At 46.0% G+C, this 22,750-nt stretch overlaps 1 protein-coding gene across 7 annotated transcripts in view; it reads left to right on the top strand.

The window, feature by feature from the left end:
• The window catches only part of ERG (ETS transcription factor ERG), a 203,427-nt gene that overhangs the window by 153,843 nt on the left and 26,834 nt on the right, over positions 1–22,750 (top strand). For all 7 annotated transcript variants that reach the window (XM_038760545.1, XM_038760538.1, XM_038760542.1 and 4 more), the window contains 2 exons: positions 1,845–2,062; positions 14,743–14,894. In XM_038760545.1, coding sequence (XP_038616473.1) covers positions 1,845–2,062; positions 14,743–14,894 — 370 coding nt within the window. The remainder of the gene's footprint in view (positions 1–1,844; positions 2,063–14,742; positions 14,895–22,750) is intronic.

A 22,750-nucleotide genomic window follows, 5' to 3' on the forward strand; every position in this document is an offset into this window, starting at 1 on the left:
GAGTTCTCCACTGATTTTGGCTCCCTTCCTTGGCCTGTGTCACTCTGTAGAATCCATCCAAGGTGGGAGGAGAATAAGATGCTGAGGGTGTTGACCTTGGCACGCAAGGTTACCATAAATCCGTACAAAGGTATGGGCTTAGAGAAGCCGCGTGGCTCAGTGGAAAGAGCCCGGGCTTTGGAGTCAGAGATCATGGGTTCAAGCCCTGGCTCCACCAATTGTCAGCTGTGTGACTTTGGGCGAGTCACTTAACTCCTCTGTGCCTCAGTTACCTCATCTGTAAAATGGGGATTAAAACTGTGAGCCCCCCGTGGGACAACCTGATCACCTTGTAACCTCCCCAGCGCTTAGAACAGTGCTTTGCACATAGTAAGCACTTAATAAATGCCATTATTATTATTATTTATATCAGAGCGAAGCAGAAAAGATATTACCCAGATTGCTGCCTAACTGTCCTAGTGTAGCCCGAACCCCTCAAAACACGAAGTACTGCAGGGTGCAGGACAGTAAGGCCGAGGTAAATGTGGAGAGGCATATGGCACACATCCATTTCTTCCTTTGAATATTTAGGACAGTTTTTTGTATACCTAGAACCCACTTCATTCATTCAGTCATATGTATTGAGTGTTTACTGTGTGCGGGGCAGTGTACTGAACACTTGGGCGAGTACAGTGCAAGAATAAGCAGACATATTCCCTGCCCACAATGAGCTTACAGTCTAAAGGGGGGAGACAGACATCAGTACAAACAAATAAATTACAGAGCTGTATATAAGTGCACTTGTGTCAAGTTGCGGCACGAGAAAAGACTGTGGGAAGAGCATTCCCTAATACTTCCATCGTGGCATATCCAAATCGTGGAATGATATACACGTGTAAAAGCAGGGCTCACTGGACACTATTTGTCTATCTATGCCTGATTCACAGTTACTCTTTCACCTTGTACCACCATTTTCCCCATCATTTTCCCATCTGTGGCCCTTTGTGCTTCAGAAGCAGATCTGGTTGCTCAAACACAAGAGGTCAAGTCAACCATGAAATGACAGTGCATTTGGTACCATAACTGGAGTTTTTCTATGATGGTTGGTTCAAAGACATTCTCCGGGCCCAGGATTTTGGCCAATCCCTTCCTGCCAAACCCTGTTTTCAGCATGGGGATGAATGTAGGCTTTTGCGGGGCAGGGCCCGGGTCTTCTCCCGTGACACTCTTTCAGTGCTCTGTGCAGGGCTTCTCATGTAGTCAGTGCCCAGTAAATCCCAGTGAAAGTAAATGGAATTATGGCCCTTGGGTGCTCTGAAGCAGAGATCAGGTGACTCGTGCCTCCACAGACAGCTCTGGGCTGGATTCTGGGTCTCGCCACGGGGCAACAAGCCTGGACCTGGGGCAAGTGGGCGGACAGATCAGTTCGGAGAGGCAGCATCACTGCCAGGAAATGGTTCCACTCTGAGATGGGACAGAGGCACCCCCCATTAGCAGCCCATCCACCTCTGCTGCCTCTGTCCCCTGCCCTCCTGCCTTAGGCAGGAATGTCTGCCCACACTGGCAAAAGAGAGAAGGGTCAGGGGTCACCTCTGAAACGTACTCTTCTGTGGATTTCCATCCCGATGACACCAATACCACCGTGTACCTTGTATAATGCACATCATAGAGCCCACATCTGTTGCTTCCTGGTCAGCAAGGGGGTGTCTGGCCTTCCCAACTGCCCCCAGTGTTCCCCCATCCTCGGCCCCCTCCCCCCACCTCATTACTGTCATTTCCACCTGCGCCGTCCTTTTCCCCCAACCAGCCTGTGGCCCTAGTTGTCTGGGCGAGTTTCTGAGCCCAACCGTCTTCTCTGCTTTCAGGAAGCACTATCGGTAGTGAGCGAAGACCAGTCGCTGTTTGAGTGTGCCTACGGAACCCCCCACCTCACTAAGGCGGAGATGACCGCATCCTCCTCCAGTGAATATGGACAGACATCCAAGATGAGTCCCCGGGTCCCTCAGCAGGACTGGCTATCCCAACCCTCGGCCAGAGTCACCATCAAGATGGAATGTAACCCCAACCAGGTCAACGGGTCCAGGTAGGGAGACCACGGGGTCTCTTTCTCTTTGGTTTTCATGTAAATCAAGTTCAGGAAAGAGACTTGACCATGAATGTGGGACCAGTTTGAGAGAAAAAGAGAAATCTCTCCCTTGGTGTGTATTGGGTAGAGTGGGGCTACCAAAAGCCTGCGAATGTTCTAGAAAGTAAGCTTGTTGTGGGCAGGGAATGTGTTTCCCAACTCTCGTATTGTACTCTCCCAAGCGTTCAGTACAGTGCTCTGCACACAGCACTCAGTCAACACCATTGATCGACCAAAAGCATAGCTCTATCCCTGGCTTCTCAGATTGGTTCAACTTCATCTGGTCCGATGGAGATGGTTGTACCATCCTAACCCTTCTGGTTTGCTCCAATAGAGGTGGTTGTACCATCCTGCCCTTTCCTTCTCATCTGCCTCTAGTGAAGACGGCTGTATCACTCTGACTCTTTTTTTTTTTTCCTCACATCAATAATTGGTTTGGTCCATGATTGAGCGATTGATGACTAAACACAAAGCGAGTTGATGTGCTGATGATGCTTGAGCATTTGCTGTTGAGTATTTGTCAGCGGTGGCTCTGCTTTTGGCAACTCGTGGCCAGGGACTTTCAGTATTGGCACCATCCGGTTGGCTCTGTTCATGGATCCATTTTGAATTCCTTAGGTTTCTTAGCGTTGGAGTGTGTAGGACTCTTTAAATGGGCCATTGCTCAGCTGGGCTTCAAACCGCAACTGAGATCCAGCACCCGTTTCTTACAGAATTTTCTCTGACTTCCTCATTAATATCCAGCCATGATCCTTGTCCGTTGAACCTACTCCTCTCCTCTCTCCTCAAAAAGTGTAGAATGTGTATTTGATATTTTTGATGTCAGTAGATCAGTGGAAAGTTTGCTGACTTTCCAGTTCTGGTCCTCACGGCTTTCATTTTTATGTAGCTCTGTACCAAGTGTATCTGGTTTCTCCTTTGCCCCCTGCCAAATTCTTTGTAAATGATTTGTGCCTACCTGCCTCCCACATTGGAGTGTAGGCTACATGACAGCAGAGACCATGTCTTTTATTGCTAATGTATTCTCCCAAGTGCTTCATTTGGTGCCCAGCCCACAGTAGTGGCCCTCTGCATCCAGACTGATTAAAGACATGGATGACTGCAGGAGTGGACTGGTAGAGCACAAGTTTGGGAAAACAAGTCAATCAGGAGGCCTAGGGCTTTGTCCAACCTCTGCCACTCACTGGCTGTGTTAAGCAGCATGGCCTACTTTATAAAGCCTGGGCCTAGGAGCCAGAGAACCTGGGTTTTAGTCCCAGCTTCACTACTTGCCTGTTGTGTGACCCTGGGCAAGTCACTTAACTTCTCTGCGCCTCAGTTTCTTCAACTGCAAAATGGAGATTCAGGACCTGCTCACCCTTCTACTTGACTGTGAGCCCCAGGTGGGACAGGGGCTGTAGCCGGCCTGATTATATTGTATTTACCCCTGCACTTGGAATAGTGCTTGACACATTTAGTAAGTGCTTAACAAATACCATAAAGAAAGGCAAGTCACTTAACCTCTCTGTAGCTGCTCATTCTGAAAATGGCAACCCTATCACCCTCTGCCAAACTCCTGGGAGTGTTGTGAGAATGAGAGAGATTTGGTCATTTAAACAGTTTGTGCTATGTGGTGATCTTCTCTATGTAAACATGAGATGGCAGTTTATTTCCCCTACACCCTTATTGTGTCTGATTTTTCCCTCCTTCCAGAGAGAGAGAGAAAGAGAGAGAGAAAGCAATGTGGGCTAGCTGTTCTCTTGAGAGACATTTCCATTCCTTCCTGAGGGAGACAGTGATGAGAATTGAACCCCTTCAGTGCAGGAAACCAAGGTGATGTCAGGTTGTGCTGACAATTCTCCCTTCTAGCCAGGCGTAGGCATTGCTGGAAGGGAAAATTGCAATGAAGTGTGGCTGCCCATGCCACAGATTTCAGGCATATGGAAAGCTCACACCAACCTGTACCTAAGAAGGAGAGAATTGTGTTTTGTGTGCATGTGTTTGTGGTATAAATAGGTTCATTGCATATATATGTATGTGTGTGTACAATATAATTCAGGTTTTGATGGTTCACACTTAGCTCATGGAAAAAAATATAATTCTGGAAAGATGCATTTAAAATATTATTATTATGTGGTGTTTATTAATAGTTTATGGGCCAACTGCCAAGGATTGTGCTATGCTGTGGATACAGCTGTGGTAATCAGACTGAAAAAACCCTACCCCTATGTGGGGCTCACAATCTAAGAAGTAAGGAGAACAAGGATCTTATTCCCATTCTGTAGGTGAGGAAAACTGGGGCACAGAGAAATTCAGTGACTTGTCTAAGGTTACTCAGCAAGCCAGTAGCTGAGCAGGGACTAGAACCCAGGTGTCCTGAGTCCCAGTCCCATGCTCTTTCCAAAAATAATAATGATAATAATTGTGGTATTTTTAAATCACTTACTATGTTCCAAGCACTGTGCCCTGTACTGGGATAGATGCAGGATAATCAGATCAGACACAGTCCCTGCCCCACACAGCACTCACTGTCTAAGGGAGAGGTATTTAATCCCTATTTTGGAGACTAGGAAATTGAGGCACAGCGGTGTTAAATGATTTGTCCGAAGTCACACAACAAGTGGCAGAGCCAGGATAAGAATTTTGATCTGCTGATTTCTAGTCCTGTGCTCTTCCCACTAGGCCCTGCTGGAGCTGTTTCAACTCCAGTGGTTGCCCACCCACCTCCACGTCAAACAGGAGCTCCTTACCATCGGCTTTAAGGCACTCGATCAGCTCTCTCCCTCCTACCTAACTTCGCTGATCTCCTGCCACAACCCACCCTGCATACTCTGCTCCTCTTACACCAACCTATTCTCTGTACCTCGATCTCCTCTATCCTGTGACTGACCCCTTGTCCACATCTTCCCTTGGGCCTGGAACTCCCTGCCATTTCATATCCAAGAGTCCACCACTCTCCCTACCTTCAAAACCCTTAGTACAGTGCTCTGCACACAGTAAGCGCTCAATAAATACAACTGAATGAACGAATGAAGGAACCCCGCTAAAATCACATCCCTTTCCAAGAGGCCTTTCCAGACTAAGCCTTTTAATCCCCCTATCCGCCCTCCCTTCTGCATCAACTCTGCTGGAGAAGCAGTGTGGTCTAGTGGATGGAGCTTAGGCACGGGAGTCAGATGGACCTGGATTCAATCTGTCTCTGCCACCTGTCTGCTGAGTGACCTTGGGCAAGTCACTTAACTTCTCTGTGCCTCAGTTACCTCATCTGTAAAATGAGGATTAAGGTTGTGAGCCCTGTGTGGGATAGGGATTATGTCCAACCTGATTAGTCTGTATCTACCCCAGTGCTTAGTACAGTGTCTGGCTCGCAGTAAGTGTTTAACAAATACCATAAAAAAGATTATGCACTTGGGCGTGTACCCATGAGGTACTTTGATACACACCTCAGCCCTGCAGGATTTATGTAAATATTCTTACGCTACTATTTCTCCTCCCCCTAATCTATTTTAATATCTATCTCCCACTGAAGACTGGAAGGTCTTGTTGGGCAGGGATGCTGTATACCAACTCTGTTGTTTCCTATTTTCCCACGCACTTAGTATAGTTCTCTGAACACAGTAAGAGCTCAATAAATTGAATGAATGAACGATTGAATGAATGAATGAATGTACGCACCGGGAAGAGGCTACTCGCCCCACGTGGCACCGTGCAAGCCACGAGCGCTGTCAGCAATTCCTCCCCACGCCATTCTGGGCCCTGAAATGTTAGGACAAAGCCTCACTGTTGTTCCCGCAGAAGACTGCTTCACCACCATCATCACCATCCCAGCGGGCAGAGTCCTGTGCCAGGCTCACTGGAGGGTCAGGTCCCTGCCCCCAGAGAGCCACAGTCAGAGGCCGGGCCCCTGTTAACTCTTCCCTCAATCAATCAATCAATCAATCATATTTATTGAGCACTTACTGTGTGCAGAGCACTGTACTAAGCGCTTGGGAAGTATAAGTTGGCAACATATCGAGACAGTCCCTACCCAGCAGTGGGCTCACAGTCTAATAGGGGTTCACAGTCTAATAGGGGCTCACAGTCTAAAAGGGACTAAAAGTCTAAAAGTCTGAGAGTCTAAAAGTCCCTCGTTGCATAGGGCTCCCCAGGAAAAGTCAGGGTAGTCCTGTCCTCTTCTTAGAGCAAAGGCCTCGCTTGACTTTTAACACAGATGCACATTTTGCCGCTAACATCTCCTGAAGGCCCAATCATTAGAGCACGAACAGGAAATGGGTGCTAAACCTTGACATTTTGTCGGGGACGGAAGGGCCCCAGTGTTCCTAATGTTTACTACCAGAGATGATTTTTGCTGTCTACTTCCTCTTAACTTTATTCCTGTTCGCGGGTCCACACACACAGTTACTGGAATAACAATAGCAGATACAGTGGTAAGCTGTTTCCGTGAACACCGACTTGGACTTTCTGAGCCGAGGCCAGTGCAGATCACCGCCACAGACTATTTGGATCAGTTATGATGATGGTATTTAAGTGCTTACTATATGCAAAGCACTGTTCTAAGCGCTGGGGGGATGCAAGGTGATCAGGTTGTCCCATGTGGGGCTCACAATCTTAATCCCCATTTTACAGATGAGGTAACTGAGGCACAGAGAAGTGAAGTGACTTGCCCAAAGTCACACAGCCAACAAGTGGCGGAGTCGGGATTTGAACCCATGGCCTCTGACTCCCAAGCCCCTGCTCTTTCCACTGAGCCACGGAATCTGAGTTGTCGCTTGGTCAGGTAGTGACACTCAGTTTTGTGCAATTATCTAGATTTTCAGGGACCTGGGCCCAATTAGTTCAGCTAACTGGCTTCCTGTTGCTCAGATCAGGGTGACCGAGGTGTGGTCTCTCGGCACTTCAGGCGGTAGCGGGGTGTTTAGCTGTGACAATAGACGAGTTCCTTGTTTTCTCTTGCCGGTAGGTGGAAGTTACCAGTTTCACTCACAAAGCACAGTCGAGGGGGGATGCCTTTTCCCGGAGCTCTCTCTTCTCTGATTTTTTCTACATTTCAGATAGCCCTTTGAGAATGCCCTTCTACATTTGAGAAGCAGTGTGGCTCAGTGGAAAGAGCACGGGCTTCGGAGTCAGAGGTCATGGGTTCCAATCCTGGCTCCGCCACATGTCTCCTGTGTGACACTGGGCAAGTCACTTAACTTCTCTGAGCCTCAGTTACCTCATCTGTAAAATGGGGGTGAAGACTGTGAGTCCCACGTGGGACAACCTGATCACCTTGAATCCCCCCCAGCGCTTAGAACAGTGCTTTGCACATAGTAAGTGCTCAAGAAATGCCATCATTATTATTATTATTATAGCCCAAGTATTTGTGGAACCAGCTGTTCATGTTAGGACAAAATAGCCTATTAAAATAATGCTCTTCACTTAAACCTATTTATGTTAGGGTGATTTCACCTTGTTGATAATTAGGTTTGCAGAAGATACCATGGAATCCCATGCCCAGAAGACTCTCTCCCCCTAGAATGGACATCTGTCCTGGAGGCTTTGGATCCAGTTACAAGAAACAGGGTGACCTAGTGGAAAGGGCACGGGACTGGAAGTTAGAGGACCTGAGTTCTAATCCCTGCTCCACCACTTGTCTGCTCTGTGACCTCGGGCAAGTCACTTAACTTCTCTGTGCCTCAGTTACCTCATCTGTAAAATGAGGATTAAGAGCATGAGCCCTATGTGAGACATGGACTGAGTCCAACCTGATTATCTTTTGTCTCTTGTATCTGATTATTCTGTGCTTAGTACAGTGGCTGGCTCACAGTAAGTGCTTACTACCATTTTTTTTTTTAAAAAAAGATCACCATCCTGTCATCCTTGGAGCCTCCTGTCCCCTCCTCTGGGCTCCAGTGAGATGGGTTTCCTGATGTCACCATCTCTTTTTCATTGAGTTGTGCCTTACAGTCTACCTCTCCAGTCACCTGTGGGGCCAAGAGGTTGCCAAACTGAACGGTCGACTAGGCAGCACGAGGAAACGACAGGTCCTCTCTCCCTCCAGCAGACAGATGGTGTTTTATAGGCACAGGGTGGGAGCTGTGGATTCAAGGAGGTGGTAGCAGTGGTTCAGGGTTTTGACCCTGGAACTGCCACCACTTCGGTTAACCAGATTTATATAGTTATAAAAGCTCGGAAACCAAAGCACCAAAATCATCTCCGAGGCCTTGGATTTTATTATTTCCTCTCTGAGAAACAAAAGAGACTTAGAGCAGCAGGACCCGGCTGACGAAGTCTGTGCGTGGAATGCGCTAGGCATGTTTCCCATGGGTGCTTATCTATTGGAGAGGGCTTGGGAAGGGAAGGGCACACAATCATTTATCCTGGGTGACCTGGTTTTTCACCAGCCTGTGGCCAGGAAGCTGGAACAATTGACTTCTCATGGTCCTGCATGGCCTACCATCCACCCACTAAGCTGACACAGCTTGGCGATCGATTTGGGTAGCACAGACTCTTGTACATATGTCAGAAGTTTTTGACCAACTGTCAGTCATCTTGAACAGCAGAAGGATGGGTGAGAAGAGAAACAGGCCCAGGGAGCACTGGGTCAGAGCAGCGCGGGGTGGGGCTGGGGAAAAATTGTCCTTTTCTCCCTCACATTCCCCCTTGCCCCCACTCGAGCCAGGTGCCCGTCCTTGGCCAAACCTCACAGACTCTCCTCCCACAAGCTTCCAGCCCCCATTTGTTAGATGGAGCCTCCCAGTTAGAGTCAATTTACTTGGACCCATTTCCCATCAGAAAACAGAAATACTACTATGGAAAATGTAACCAAAGTACCAAGGGTAAAAATGACACCTGCTTAAAATTCAACAGCTCAGTGCCTCAGGTTGCCTTCCCTACCCTCCTACTCTCAAATAGAAATTCAGAATTCAAATGCTATAGTAACGTGTGTTAAACATTGCTGAGGAAGCACATAATAATGGTCCTTTTTGAGCACCCGTCTCCCCTGAGAGTGTAAGCTCTTTGGGGACAGGGACTGAGGATTAATAATGATAGTTGTATTTGTTAAGGGCTGACTTTTGCCCAAGCACTATACTAAGCTCTGGGGAAGATATAAGATCATCAGGTTGGGCACAGTCCCTGTCTCACATGGAGCTTACAGACTAAGGAGGGAGAACAGATATTTAATCCCCATTTTACAGGTAAAGAAACTAAAGCTCAGTGAAGTGACTCATCTGGGGTCATACAGCAGGTACATAGTGGAAGCAGGATTAGAACCCAGGCCTCTGGATTCCTAGGACCAGCCCTTTTTTTCCTATTGTACTTTCCCACACATTTCATAGGGTTTTTAGTAGGTGCTCAAAAAATGTCATTGACTGACTGAGGAATCTCTCCCCAGGACACTGCTTAGTACAGTGCTCTGCACACAGTAAGCGCTCAATAAATACGATTGATTGATCGATTGACGCAAACATCCCACTCAGGGGTAGGTGCCAATGGCTGGCGTATGCCGGCATACTTTTACCAACATTATTATTATTATTTTAAAGCAGTCACACTGTGCAGAGCACTGGTCTAAGTGCTGGGCTACCCACAGGGAAATCAGATCTGACCCGAGAGGGGAGCATTTGGGACCTCTGTCCCATGTTGGGTGAGAGGGAGGCACTGATTGGCACCAGGCAGCCAGGGAAAAATATCACCTCAGAAAAATCTTATCGGCATTGCAATGCCACGGCAGTGTGGCAGGAAGATTGGAGAGGCGAGGGTGTGGAGGGGGAGGGTGGGAGGGAGGGTGCCACAGACCAACCTCTGTGAGTAGCGGTGGCCGTGGGGCCCTTTGGAGGATGCAGGCAGTGGGGCCCAGGGGCCCGGAGCCTTGGGGATGGAGCCATCTCCTGGTGTTCCCATCTCAGGATTTCATGGGAGCCTGGTGGGTTTGGGGTTTGGCTCTTCCCACTTTGAATTTAGCAAAGCCCCAGATTCAGTTTCGCCAAGCGCTTTTTTCCACGAGCTTTAAAACCCAGCCTTTGGGGGAGGGAAAATGCGGTCCTTATGCCTCTGCTCCTTTTACGCTTCTCTCAGCTCAGACTTGTTTTAGGAGAGCTATTCGATGCTGGGTAAGCCAAGTATTTCCTTTTAGACAAGATGTTCTGTTTTGTTAACCATAAGCAAGAGCCCCTCACAGAAATCTGCAAGGTTGCATCTAAGTAGGAGACACATGGGGGAAGAGGCAGGGTGGCCGTTTGGAAAGTGCATGGTGTTCCCTGTGATCTTGGGCAAGATAATCGTTACTTGTACATATCTATTCTATTTATTTTATTTTGTTAGTATGTTTGGTTTTGTCTCCCCCTTTTAGACTGTGAGCCCACTGTTGGGTAGGGACTGTCTCTATATGTTGCCGATATGTACTTCCCAAGCACTTAGTACAGTGCTCTGCACACAGTAAGCGCTCAATAAATACGATTGATGATGATAATCAGGTCCCACAGGAGGTTCACACTCTAGGAAGGAGAACAGGTATTGAATCCCCAGTGCTTTGCACATAGTAAGCACTTAACAAATGCCATTATTATTATTATTATTATTATTTTGCAGATGAGAGAACTGAGGCACAGAGAAGCTGTGCTTTGCCTAAAGTCACACAGCAGGAAAGTGACGGGATCAGGATTAGAACCCAGAGCCTTTGACTCCCAAACCAGTGCTCTTTCCAGTAGGCCACCCTGCTTAACTTAACTTCTCTGAGCCTCACCTTCCTCATCTGTAAAATAGGGGTGATACCTGTTCTTCCTCCCTCCCTCTTAGAATATGAGTCCAGTGTCGGTAGGGGCTCTTAGCAAGAGAGAGCCTAGCAGGAAGGACCTGTCGGTATGTCATATTTTTGAGTGCCTGCTGTGTGCAGAGCACTGTGCTAAGCAACTGCGAAAGTACAGGGTAGGAAGGTGGCACCATCCCTGTCCTCAGGGAGTTTATTCTGGCAAGAAAGATAGTTTGCACTCACCCGTGATTTGGATGAGCAACCGGGAATCTGTCTTTGGCACGACAGCCTAGTGAGCATGAACTTGCCTGAAATGCAAATTTAAGGGATGGTGGTACCAGTGGCGAGAATTTAAAATTTGCAATGGGTGGAGTTGTTACTACCATGTAAATGGTTCCAGGGATAGTCTATCTGTCTAATCTGTGTCCTTTAAAACTGAGAATCTGTTCAGAGCCTGCTGTATATATGTTTGTACATATTTATTACTCTATTTTACTTGTACATATCTATTCTATTTATTTTATTTTGTTTGTTTGGTTTTGTTCTCTGTCTCCCCCTTCTAGACTGTGAGCCCACTGTTGGGTAGGGACCGTCTCTATATGTTGCCAACTTGGACTTCCCAAGCGCTTAGTACAGTGCTCTGCACATAGTGCTCAATAAATACGATTGATTGATTGATTGAAAGAACGTGGAAGTGTTTTGGGGCAGGGATGGAGTGAAATCAAGAGCCATTCCAAGAGAAGTCTCCCTGCTGCCTGTGAAACTGTGGCCTCAGGAACTCTTTTGTGTCCTGCAGGAGAAAGAGCTGGGAGAATATTTACACTCAGACTCTCAAAGGACCATTAGCCCAGTGTCTGAATAACAAGCTTATCTCTCTGATGAGGCCCTAAATGAATGAATCTCAGGGTGGAGGCCTTTATGAATGACCATATAGGGACTGGGAGCAGTAACAGATTTTTAGGAATTTTCCGTCATTGGCCTTCACATGGGTCTGTAACGGGGGAAGTGGTGAGAGGAGGGGCATTTGGGGGAGGTTTCCAATATTAGGGGACATAGAGTCACCTAAACATCAGGGAAGCAGCACTGCTCAGTGGAAAGAGCCCGGGCTTTGGAGTCAGAGGTCATGGGTTCAAATCCCGGCTCCGCCACTTGTCAGCTGTGTGACTTTGGGCAAGTCACTTAACTTCTCTGGGCCTCAGTTACCTCATCTGGAAAATGGGGATTAAGACTGTGAGCCCCCCGTGGGACAACCTGATCACCTTGTAAACTCCCCAGTGCTTAGAACAGTGCTTTGCACATAGTAAGTGCTTAATAAATGACATTATTATTATTATCAGGCATAACAGGGAATAATTCTATTTGGAGAATATGACCATCTTCATTGATTTTTGGAAGCCAGGGAGCCACAAAACATAGCAGAAAGTGAAAGAGAAAACCTCATGTACCAGGATGCTCGGTGAGGCCAACCACCATTGTTTAATGCTGGGAGAATTTCATATTTGATTCCAGGGCTAGAAGATTCGCAATTTTTTAGACAAAATAGAAAAAGTTTAACCAAGTTACGGAAAGACAACCTTGTAACTCTTTAAAGGGGGTTGTTCTCTGAAGGGTGAATCTCCCTTATTCCAACGTACAGTTGGAGGGAAAGAATGTTGTGGGATCACAGGTTCATTTTCTTTATTTTTAAAAGCCTCATTTGTTAAGATGTTTTCCTTTGGTTTTATTATTTGCATCAGTTACCTTTCTTTAGATGGAAGGGCAATAGTGAATTGCATTTGAGAGTCACATTCTAGGTCTGTGCCTCGCAGGAAGAAAATTCTGAGGCCATTCCAAACCCGTTATCCAAGTCCCATATGCAGCATTAATTCTTAAAGATTTTCTGTGGCCAGAAACACAGGTTCCAGCTCAGCAGTCGCCAATCTTCTCAGGGCTGAGTAGCCTAGAAGTGCCCCCAACCAGGGTCTTAGAGTTTCCAACTTCAACATCCTCTGTGATCAGACGCTGCCCTAACCTCACTAACCCTTACTGTGCCCATCTGCAACCCCTTCTCCTCCATAAATCTCTTCCTAACTTGAAAGGAGTGAATTATTTAAATTATTTAATCTTCTCTCTGCTTCAATGTGCAACTTCCATGATTTCCTCTTTCGTCACAGCGTCCCTCCCCATAATATGCACTTCTTTGCCTTTTCAGGTTGTTCAAGCATTATTCAGCAACTCCACCTCCATTCGCTGTCTTTTTATTATTCATTTTATGGTGACATTTAAATTATGATAGTAGTGGTCAATTTATATTATCCAGTTGTGAGTCTTTAGATGTCTGTCTTCCGCCTTGAATGGTGATGGTAAACTCTTCAAGGGCAGGTACTGCACAGAGCATGCTGTGGGGCGGGAATGGGTTTGCCAACTGTTGTCCTGTTTTCTCCCTAGCCCTCACAGTAAGCGCTTGATAAATACCACGGTCAGTTTATCTCACTGCACAGAGTATGCCCAGAGAGAGAGAGAGAGAGAGACCCAAAAAACGTCTCCTGGAGAATAACTGTGCCGGTGCACTGGGCCGATTTTGTCTAAAACTGTCGCCAATCAATCAGGAGTATTTATTGAGTGCTTACCGTGTGCGGAACACTCTAAAGTGTTTGGAAATGAACAGTATAATGACTGGTAGACACAATCCCTCCTCCACCTTTCATGCTTTTATTGCAGTTCCCCTATTTGTTTTCAGATTTTTCCCATCTTCTGGGTTTCTCATGGAGGAATGTGTAGGAGAGGCTTGGGCTGGGAGCGTGCACCTGGCTGGCATTTTACTTTGCAGTCAGGGCTATCAGTTGAGCACTTAGGATGTGCAGAGCACTGTACTAAGCCCAAGGGAGCTTAGTCCCCCTCTCCATCCCCCCCCATCTTGCCTCCTTCCCTTCCCCACAGCACCTGTATATTTGTTTATATGTTTGTACATATTTATTACTCTATTTATTTTACTTGTACATATCTATTCTATTTATTTTATTTTGTTACTATGTTTGGTTTTGTTCTCTGTCTCCCCCTTTTAGACTGTGAGCCCACTGTTGGGTAGGGACTGTCTCTATATGTTGCCAGCTTGTACTTCCCAAGCGCTTAGTACAGTGCTCTGCACACAGTAAACGCTCAATAAATACGATTGATGATGATGATGATGATGATGATGCATCCCCAGGGCTCCTTGCAAATGTTGCCACCATCTCCCTTCTGGGCTCTCCTGCCCGCTGATGGGAATGGTCGAGGGAGGCAGAGCAAAGAAACTATTTCTGTCAGTGGTCTTTATTGAGCTTCTACTTCCGAGTGCAAAACACTGGATATACTAAGCACCTGGGAGAGTCCAACAGGAGCAAAACACATGCTCCCTGCCCACAAGGCACCTACATTGGAATGGGGGGCAGCTTTCCCATTGGGCTTTTCAAGATGGAAGCAGCCTGAGAGGGAGACCTTGTTGGCAAGAAGGACCTCTCAGCCATTCCTCACGCAGTCTCACATCATCTTTATGTGTTTTCCATTGCACGGTGAGAGGGACTGAGAACCCCATCCCACCAGTATAAAACAGACATAGCACCTAATTAGTAGTTAGCAAAATTTATTGAGCATCCCTCTGTGTGTGCGGGGCACGTGGTAAGTGCATGAGAGAGAAAGTACAGTAAGGTAAAATACATGCTCTGAATAAGCTCAAAGCCTCTGGTCCCTTCTCTCCCTCTGCAGTTTCCTACCAGCAGCACTTGGAGCTGGCAGTTGCAGAGCTGGAAGAGAAAATAGATGCCCAGGTCCCACATTTTGCCCCACCTTGACCTAGAGTTGTTGATTAACATTCCTGTTCACAAATCATGCCTCGGGCTCCTTTCCTCTGCCCGGGGAGTTGGTCTGGGTCACTTGCACTCATGGAGGAAATGTCCTTTTTTCCCTTCAGGAACTCTCCCGATGACTGCAGCGTGGCCAAGGGGGGGAAGATGGTCCACAGCCCGGACAGCGTCGGGATGAACTATGGCAGCTACATGGAAGAGAAACACATCCCGCCACCCAACATGACCACGAATGAGCGGAGGGTGATCGTGCCAGCAGGTCAGAGACTTATAGGCTCCCTCTTTGGGACCTGTGCCAACTTTGTATGGGGAAAAAAACCAGCCGTCAAAGAGTGATTTGGTTTAATTGTCCCACTCATTGATCGCTTACTACGTGCCAAGTGCTGTACTAAGCCATTGGTTAGATATAGGATCATCAGGTGGGACATAGTCACTTCACTTCTCTGTGCCTCAGTTCCTTTTCATTCATTCATTCAATTGTATTGAGCGCTTACTATGTGCAGAGCACTGTACTAAGTGCTTGGGAAGTATAAGTTGGCAACATCTGTAAAACGAGGTTTAAGACTGCAAACCCCATGTGGCACATGGACTGTGTCCAACCTGATTACCAGCACTTAGAAGTAAGCGCTTATCAAATACCATTGAAAACAACAAAAAAAATAGTCTCCATCCCACATGGAGCTAACAGCCTAAGCGGGAACCCGAATTGGTGTGTAACGCCCATTTTACAGATGAGGAAAATGAGGCCCAGAGAGGCTGAGTTGCCCAGGGTTACAGCAGGCCAGTGGCCAAGCCAGGAGGAGAACCTCTGACTCACAGGTGTGTGTCTGTCTGCCCCTGTTCAGGTAGTCTGAAGACAGCGGGAACCAGCAGAAGAGAAGGGTTTTGGTTGTAAACTTGTGAACATTGGGTTAGGAGACCAGCAAGCTTGTTCTATTTTTAGTGCAGTCTCTTAATAGATAAAGTGCAGGGGCCAAAATGCAAGATAGGAACATTGTGTAGTGATAGTAGGGTTGTCACATGAGCTCTTTAAATTGAATCATCATTTTTGATCCCTGTTTTTATTAAGCATAAAGGGAAATTTTTACGAGAGGCCAATTGTGAAGTGTGATGCAGCACTTTTAGTGACCATTAAGGTATCTATTAAGCCGTTTACAAGATGCAAAGCACTGTGTTAGGTGCAAGAAATTTGGACACAATCCCTCTCCTACATACAGCTCACAGTCTAAGGAGGGAGATCAGGTATCTTAGCCCCATTTTACAGATGAGGGAACTGAGGCACAGAGAGGTTAAGTGACTTGCCCAAAGTCACTCAGCAGGCCCCTGGCAGAACTGGGTCTCCTGACTCCCATTTCCTTTCTCAGAGATTATATCTAGGCAGTTTTCACCATTCCTCTCGACTGTAAACTCGTTGTGGTCAGGGAATGTCATATTGTTGTGTTGTTCTTTCCCAAGTGCTTAGTACAGTGCTCTGCACACAGTAAGCACTCAGTAAATACGGCTGATTGATTGATTCCAGTGTGGAGGACACTGGTGTGATTAGACCCATAAGTGCTCTGCACACAGTAAGCACTCAGTAAATACGGCTGATTGATTCTAGTGTGGAGGACACTGGTGTGATTAGACCCATTTTACAGATGAGGAAACTGAAGTGAAGATAAATAAGGTTATTTATACAAAACAAGTCAGAAAACCCATAAGGGGCATGGGGCTCACACAGGTCTCCATAGAGAAGCAGTGTGGCCTAGTGGATAGAGCACAGGCCTAGGAGTCAGAAGGACTTGGGTTCTAATCCTGGCTCTGGCACTTTCCTGCTGTGTGACCTGGGGCAAGTCACTTAACTTCTCTGTGCCTCAGTTAGCTCATCTGTAAAATAATAATAATAATAATAATAATGGCATTTATTAAGTGCTTACTATGTGCAGAGCACTGTTCTAAGCGCTGGGGAATTTACAAGGTGATCAGGTCGTCCCACGTGGGGCTCACAGTCTTCCTCTCCATTTTACAGATGAGGGAACTGAGGCCCAGAGAAGTTAAGTGACTTGCCCAAAGTCACACAGTTGACAAGTGGCAGAGCTGGGATTTGAACCCATGACCTCTGACTCCAAAGCCCGTGTTTTTTCCACTGAGCCACGCTGCTTCTCTAATAATAATAATAATGGTATTTGTTAAGCGCTTACTATGTGCCAAGCACTGTTTTAAGCGCTCAAGTAAATACAAGGTTGTCCTACGTGGGGCTCATAATCTCAATCCCTGTTTTACGGATGAGGTAACTGAGGCACAGAGAAGTGAAGTGACTTGCCTAAAGTCACACAGCAGATAAGTGGCAGAACTTGGATTAGAATTTATGATCTGACTCCCAGGGCCATGGTCTATCCACTACGCCACGCTGCTTCTCAAATGGGGATTAAGATTGTGAGCCCCATGTGAGACAAGGACTGTGTCCAACCTGATTAGTGTGTTTCTACCTCATTGCTTAGTACAGTGCCTAGCACATAGTAAGCACTTAACAAATGTTACCTTTATTATTATCACTGTCCCTATTAGATGATGCCCTGTAGTTTTAAAGGAAAAGAACATCAGGATGCTTTAGCTCCTTCCCACTGGGCTGAAGGGAAGGCCCCACTCACTGAGATAAAAGGTTTGGACAAACCCACAGAATCAGTCAGTCAAAGGTATTTATTAAATGTTCTACTGTGTGCAGAGCACTGTACTAAGCAATTGGGAGAGAACAATCCAACTTGGTGGATAATAATAATGATGGTATTTATTAAGCGGTTACTATGTACAAAGCACTGTTCTAAGCGCTGGGGAGGTTACAAGGTGATCAGGTTGTCCCACGGGGGGCTCATAGTCCATCCCAATTTTACAGATGAAGTAACAGGTACCGAGAAGTTAAGTGACTTGCCCAGAGTCACACAGCTGAAGCAGCCTGGCTCAGTGGAAAGAGCCCGGGCTTTGGAGTCAGAGGTCATGGGTTCAAATCCCTGCTCTCCCACTTGTCAGCTGTGTGACTTTGGGCAAGTCACTTCAGTTCTCTGGGCCTCCGTTACCTCATCTGTAAAATGGGGATTAAGACTGTGAGCCCCCCGTGGGACAACCTGATCACCTTGTAACCTCCCCAGCAGTTAGAACAGTGCTTTGCACATAGTAAGCACTTAATAAATGCCATTATTATTATTATTATTATTAATTGGCAGTGCTGGGATTTGAACCCATGACCTAAAAACTCCAAAGCCTGTGCTCTTTCCACTGAGCCATGCTGCATTCCTCGCCCACAAGGAGCTCAGTGTAGATGGGGTGGCAAAAAGCCTTGAACTTCCCTACGGAGTAACATCCCTAGCTCAATGTGAGCCCACTGTTGGGTAGGGACTGTCTCTATATGTTGCCAATTTGTACTTCCCAAGTGCTTAGTACAGTGCTCTGCACACAGTAAGCGCTCAATAAATACGATTGATGATGATGATGATGAATTAGTTCTCCCTCTGTTGCTGCCCGGCCCTGCTTTCTAGGCTGCTTATCTCATGTCCTCCCCAGAGCATAGCACAGAGCACTGGGCACAGAGTAAACAAATAATCAATCCCATCATGTATTAGTATCAATCAACCAATCAATTGTATTTGAGAGCTTTCTTCATGCAGCACACTCAAACACTTGGGAGAATACAGCATAATAATAATGGTATTTGTTAAGCTCTTACTAGGTGCCAAGCACTGTTCTAAGCACTGGGTAACAGAATTGGCAGGCATACTCCCTGGCCCCAAGGAGTTTACAGTCTAGAGGGATTAGCAGTAGTATTACTATTAACCTCTGAGTGATTGTAGAGCCCTTCGGTTGAGTGGTCAGTCTCTGTGATTGGTTTTGGAGACCCGATTCTTCCCCTTGAGCCCCGACCCTATTGCTTAATACTGCTACGGTTATTCAGTTGGTAACGTACGTAAGAGCCCTAGTTGTGGCTGATTTTGCAAGCTGTAACTCTTTCAGTTATTTGTCAAGCTGTAGGGGCATGAGTACATGCACACACATACACACACACATCCCAATTGTGCAATCCCAGAGAGTTCCCTAATCCCCAACACAGTGTTTTGCAGCAAGAGGAGAGAAGGTTTAAACTGGATAAAAAAAAAAAAAAACGCTTCTGTGTCATTAATGTCCCCCCCTCAGGGGCTGTTTGGTTTATGCTTTGTCCTTTAAGGAAATATAGGGCCTTTTCTTTCTCTGAGACCTTAGCCTCCATCGAAGAGTCTCTTCAGAGGGAACAACTCAGGATTCCGGTGGGTTTAATGAAAGGGATTCTGGGCAAAGCCCAGCTGTCTGGCCCTCAGGTGTTCTAATCATCATCATCAATCGTATTTATTGAGCGCTTACTGTGTGCAAAGCCTGTACTAAGCGATTGGGAAGTACAAGTTGGCAACATATAGAGACAGTCCCTACCCAACAGTGGGCTCACAGTCTAAAAGGGGGAGACAGAGAACAAAACCAAACATACTAACAAAATAAATAGAAATAGAATAGATATGTACAAGTAAAATAGAGTAACAAATATGTACAAACATATATATGTATATGTATATATGCTGTGGGGAAGGGAAGGAGGTAAGATGGGGGGGTGGAGAGGGGGACGAGGGGGAGAGGAAAGAAGGGGCTCAGTCTGGGAAGGCCTCCTGGAGGAGGTGAGCTCTCAGCAGGGCCTTGAAGGGCCCTAATAATAATGATAATAACTGTGGTACTTGTTAAGCATTTACTATGGGCCAAGCACTGTGTACTAAGCAATAGAGTAGATAAAAGAAAATCAGATCTTACAGACACCACCCCGTGGCCCCTGGGGCTCGCGGTTTTAAATGGGAGAGAGGACAGGTATTTAATCCCCATTTTAGAGATGAGGAGACTGAGGCACTTGCCTAAGGATACCCAGCAGGTAAGTGGCAGAGCTGGGCGTTGAAGCCAGTTATCCTGAGTCCCAGGCCTGTGCACCTTCTCCTAGGCTACCCTGTTCTCAGTTCAGCAACAGGGGGATAAGGGGGCATTTTGCTAGAAAAACCAAAAATCCAAAGTCACATTTTAAAGGGAGCACAGGTTTCAGCTTCATATTGTTTCCAAGGCTCTCACTGTGGGTGAAATTTAATGGTACTTCAAAGGGTATTGATCTGCCTTTTTGCTGACTGAAAATTGTTTTTGGTGACTCACCAACTGTAAAGGTGCTGTTCTGTTAACCAAGAGAAAGTCACAGCCTCCCTCAGGCCAGCCAGATTTGCCCTGTTCCTCAGGTTGCAAAACACCCTGCAGGTTGCAATAGCTCCGGTTTGAAGAAGCCCGGAGCATTTTGAAAGACCCTTCACATATGACAATACTTGCTTTTAACCCCCAAATGGAGCTCAGGAAGCCAAGAGCACCAACTTTTGGGAAAACAAAAGTTTTACTTCTACCCCCATTTCATTTACATTATCATTGTGACATTAATGGGATTCACAAAGGGTCCCCCTGTTGCCTTTCAGGTCAGTACCTTCCTACCTATCACATCTCCTTTTCAATCCTCTAGCCCCTAAAAAGAAACAATCCTAAAAGGGTATGTTAGTGCAATATAATAATAAGAATAATGATGATGGTATTTAAGCGCTTACTGGATGCCAGGCACTGATAAATACTTACCCAAAGCCTACCAGACTAAACACCCAGAAGTCATGAAATACAATTATGGGTGCTTCTTTAATTTGGGAAATGTCTTATCTCAGAGTTGTTTAGAAAAAAGAAAAATATAAATGTGAAAAATGTCTCTGGGGGTTTGGGGCGGGGGGGAGTGAGGCCATTTACGAATGGCAGAAGGCGACATTTGCTAGCAGCCTGTGTAAACTGAAGCAATCTTTTCTGAGGAGACTTCACTTGAAGTGATTGGGAAGGAAAAATAATTCAAATTTTTTTAACTGCACAACCTTAACATTAAAATGTTCAACTCTGAAGTTTAACAACTGTTTTTCTTCAGCTCAGAAAGCTCCTGACCAGCTGGAAGGTTATGGCATTGGCCATTTTTCTGTTGTGTGAAAGCACAATGAAGGTCAGATTGTGTGTTTTTTCAGAGGGGAAAGGGTATTTTTCACACTTACATAATTCAAGAATGACTGAAATGATTTAAATCAAATGTCTTTCATAGGTGCTGACCTGAGACAAATCATGAAAAAAGCAGAAATAGGCTGTTGGGAGGCTCTGAACAAGAGGTTGTAGAGTGCAATATAATAAAGATGGGAGGCATGTTCCCTGCCCACAAAGAGCTTACAATTTAGAGAGGGAGATGGACATTAAAATAAACTAGAGATATGTACGTGAGTGCTGTGGGGCTGAGGGTGAATAAAGGGTACAAATCCAAGTCCGAGGGGGATGCAGAAGGGAAGGGGAGTAAGGGAAATGAAGGAAAATGCTTTTATCCTTCAAAAATAGTTACTGCTGCAAATACCTGTGTGTTGTGATGAGCCACTTTCAAAGTGAGCTGCTTTCTTCTCAGGCTGCTCTAGTGATCAGTCTATCAATGGTGCTTACCGAGTATTTACAGTCTTCAGAGCACTGTACTGGAGGGCTTGCTTTGAAAAACAAAAACATCATCGAGATTACGACATGGTCTTGGATGTCATTCTGTTTTTTCCTAACCAAGGGCAATTTTTCTATGTGGAAGGTGGTATTTTACACTGCTATTGTTCAAGAAAAATGACCCAGTTAATGTGTTTAAATAAGAGCCCCATGTGATAAAAATAATCAGGCTTTCTTTCATGCATTTTCTCCAGAGCTGTAAAACAGGATGTGTGCGACGTATCAGACATTTTGTTTCATGAAAGCACAGCATGGCAGAGAAGATGCAATAACCCTCTTTTGCTTTATTTTTATAAGTGATCTGTGATTTTTTCAGGTCGACATTCCCTCTGCTGCAGCTCATGGTGGGGTCCGTCCCTACTGGACGAGAACATTTAGTAACCCATCAGGCTCCTGATGATGCGGTCACTTGGCTCCACACCTTTCTTTCTTGGAGGGAGGATCTGATCCAGTGACAGTAACTAATTTAGGTTCAGCAAAGACCAAGTGATTGTATTAGGAGGACAGTGTCAGGGGAGCTCGGTTCTAGTCCCAGCTCTGCCACTGGCCTGATTTGTGACCTTGGGTAAGTCACTTAACTTCTCGGAGCTTCTGTTTTCTTCACCTGTAGAATGGGGATGAGATACCTGTGCTTCCCTCCATCCCTCTTAATAGTAATTGTGGTATTTGATAAGCATGTCCTATGTGCCAGGCATTGTACCCTAGTACACTGGGGTGGATACAAGAAAATCAGGTCAGACATCATCCGTTTCCCACCCAGTCTGAGCAGGAGGGAGAACAGGTGTTAAATCCCCATTTTACAGATGAGGAAACCAAGACCCTGAGAGGTTAACTGGCTTGCCCAAGGTCACACAGCAGACAGGTGGCAAACCTGGAATTAAAACACAGGGCCTCTGAATCCTAGGCCCATGGTCTTTCCCCTAGGTCACACTTCTTCCCTTTAAGAGAGTGAACTTCAGGTAGGATAGGGACTATGTCTACCTCATATCTGCTGTACTGCTCGGGACGTAGTACTTATTTAATATATACCAATCAATCAATCAATCAATCAATCGTATTTATTGAGCGCTTACTATGTGCAGAGCACTGTACTAAGCGCTTGGGAAGTACAAATTGGCATCACATAGAGACAGTCCCTACCCGATAGTGGGCTCACAGTCTAAAAGGGGGAGACAGAGAACAGAACCAAACATACCAACAAAATAAAATAAGTAGGATAGAAATGTACAAGTAAAATAAATAAATAAATAAACAGAGTAACTGTAGCTCTGTTACCTTCACCCAGGAAGCATTAGTGCTCTGGATCGTTTCCTGAGGGAGCTGGTCAGTGCTCGAGCATGCCTGGGTTCTGTGCTACCAACGCTTTTAGAAGCGCATTCCTGCTGGCTCAAATTGTTGAGGAGGTCATGGGTCTGGTTTATCATGTCTACAGATTTTATTTTCAACTGTCTCCCTAAGAGCTGCTTGTTACCCTCACAATTTGGGATTTTTCTCTCTAAACCGGAAAGTGTTATTTCTAGGTCTGTGAAGATAAAA

This window comes from Tachyglossus aculeatus, chromosome 18, assembly GCF_015852505.1.
Source record: "Tachyglossus aculeatus isolate mTacAcu1 chromosome 18, mTacAcu1.pri, whole genome shotgun sequence".
Taxonomy (NCBI): Eukaryota; Metazoa; Chordata; class Mammalia; order Monotremata; family Tachyglossidae; genus Tachyglossus; species Tachyglossus aculeatus.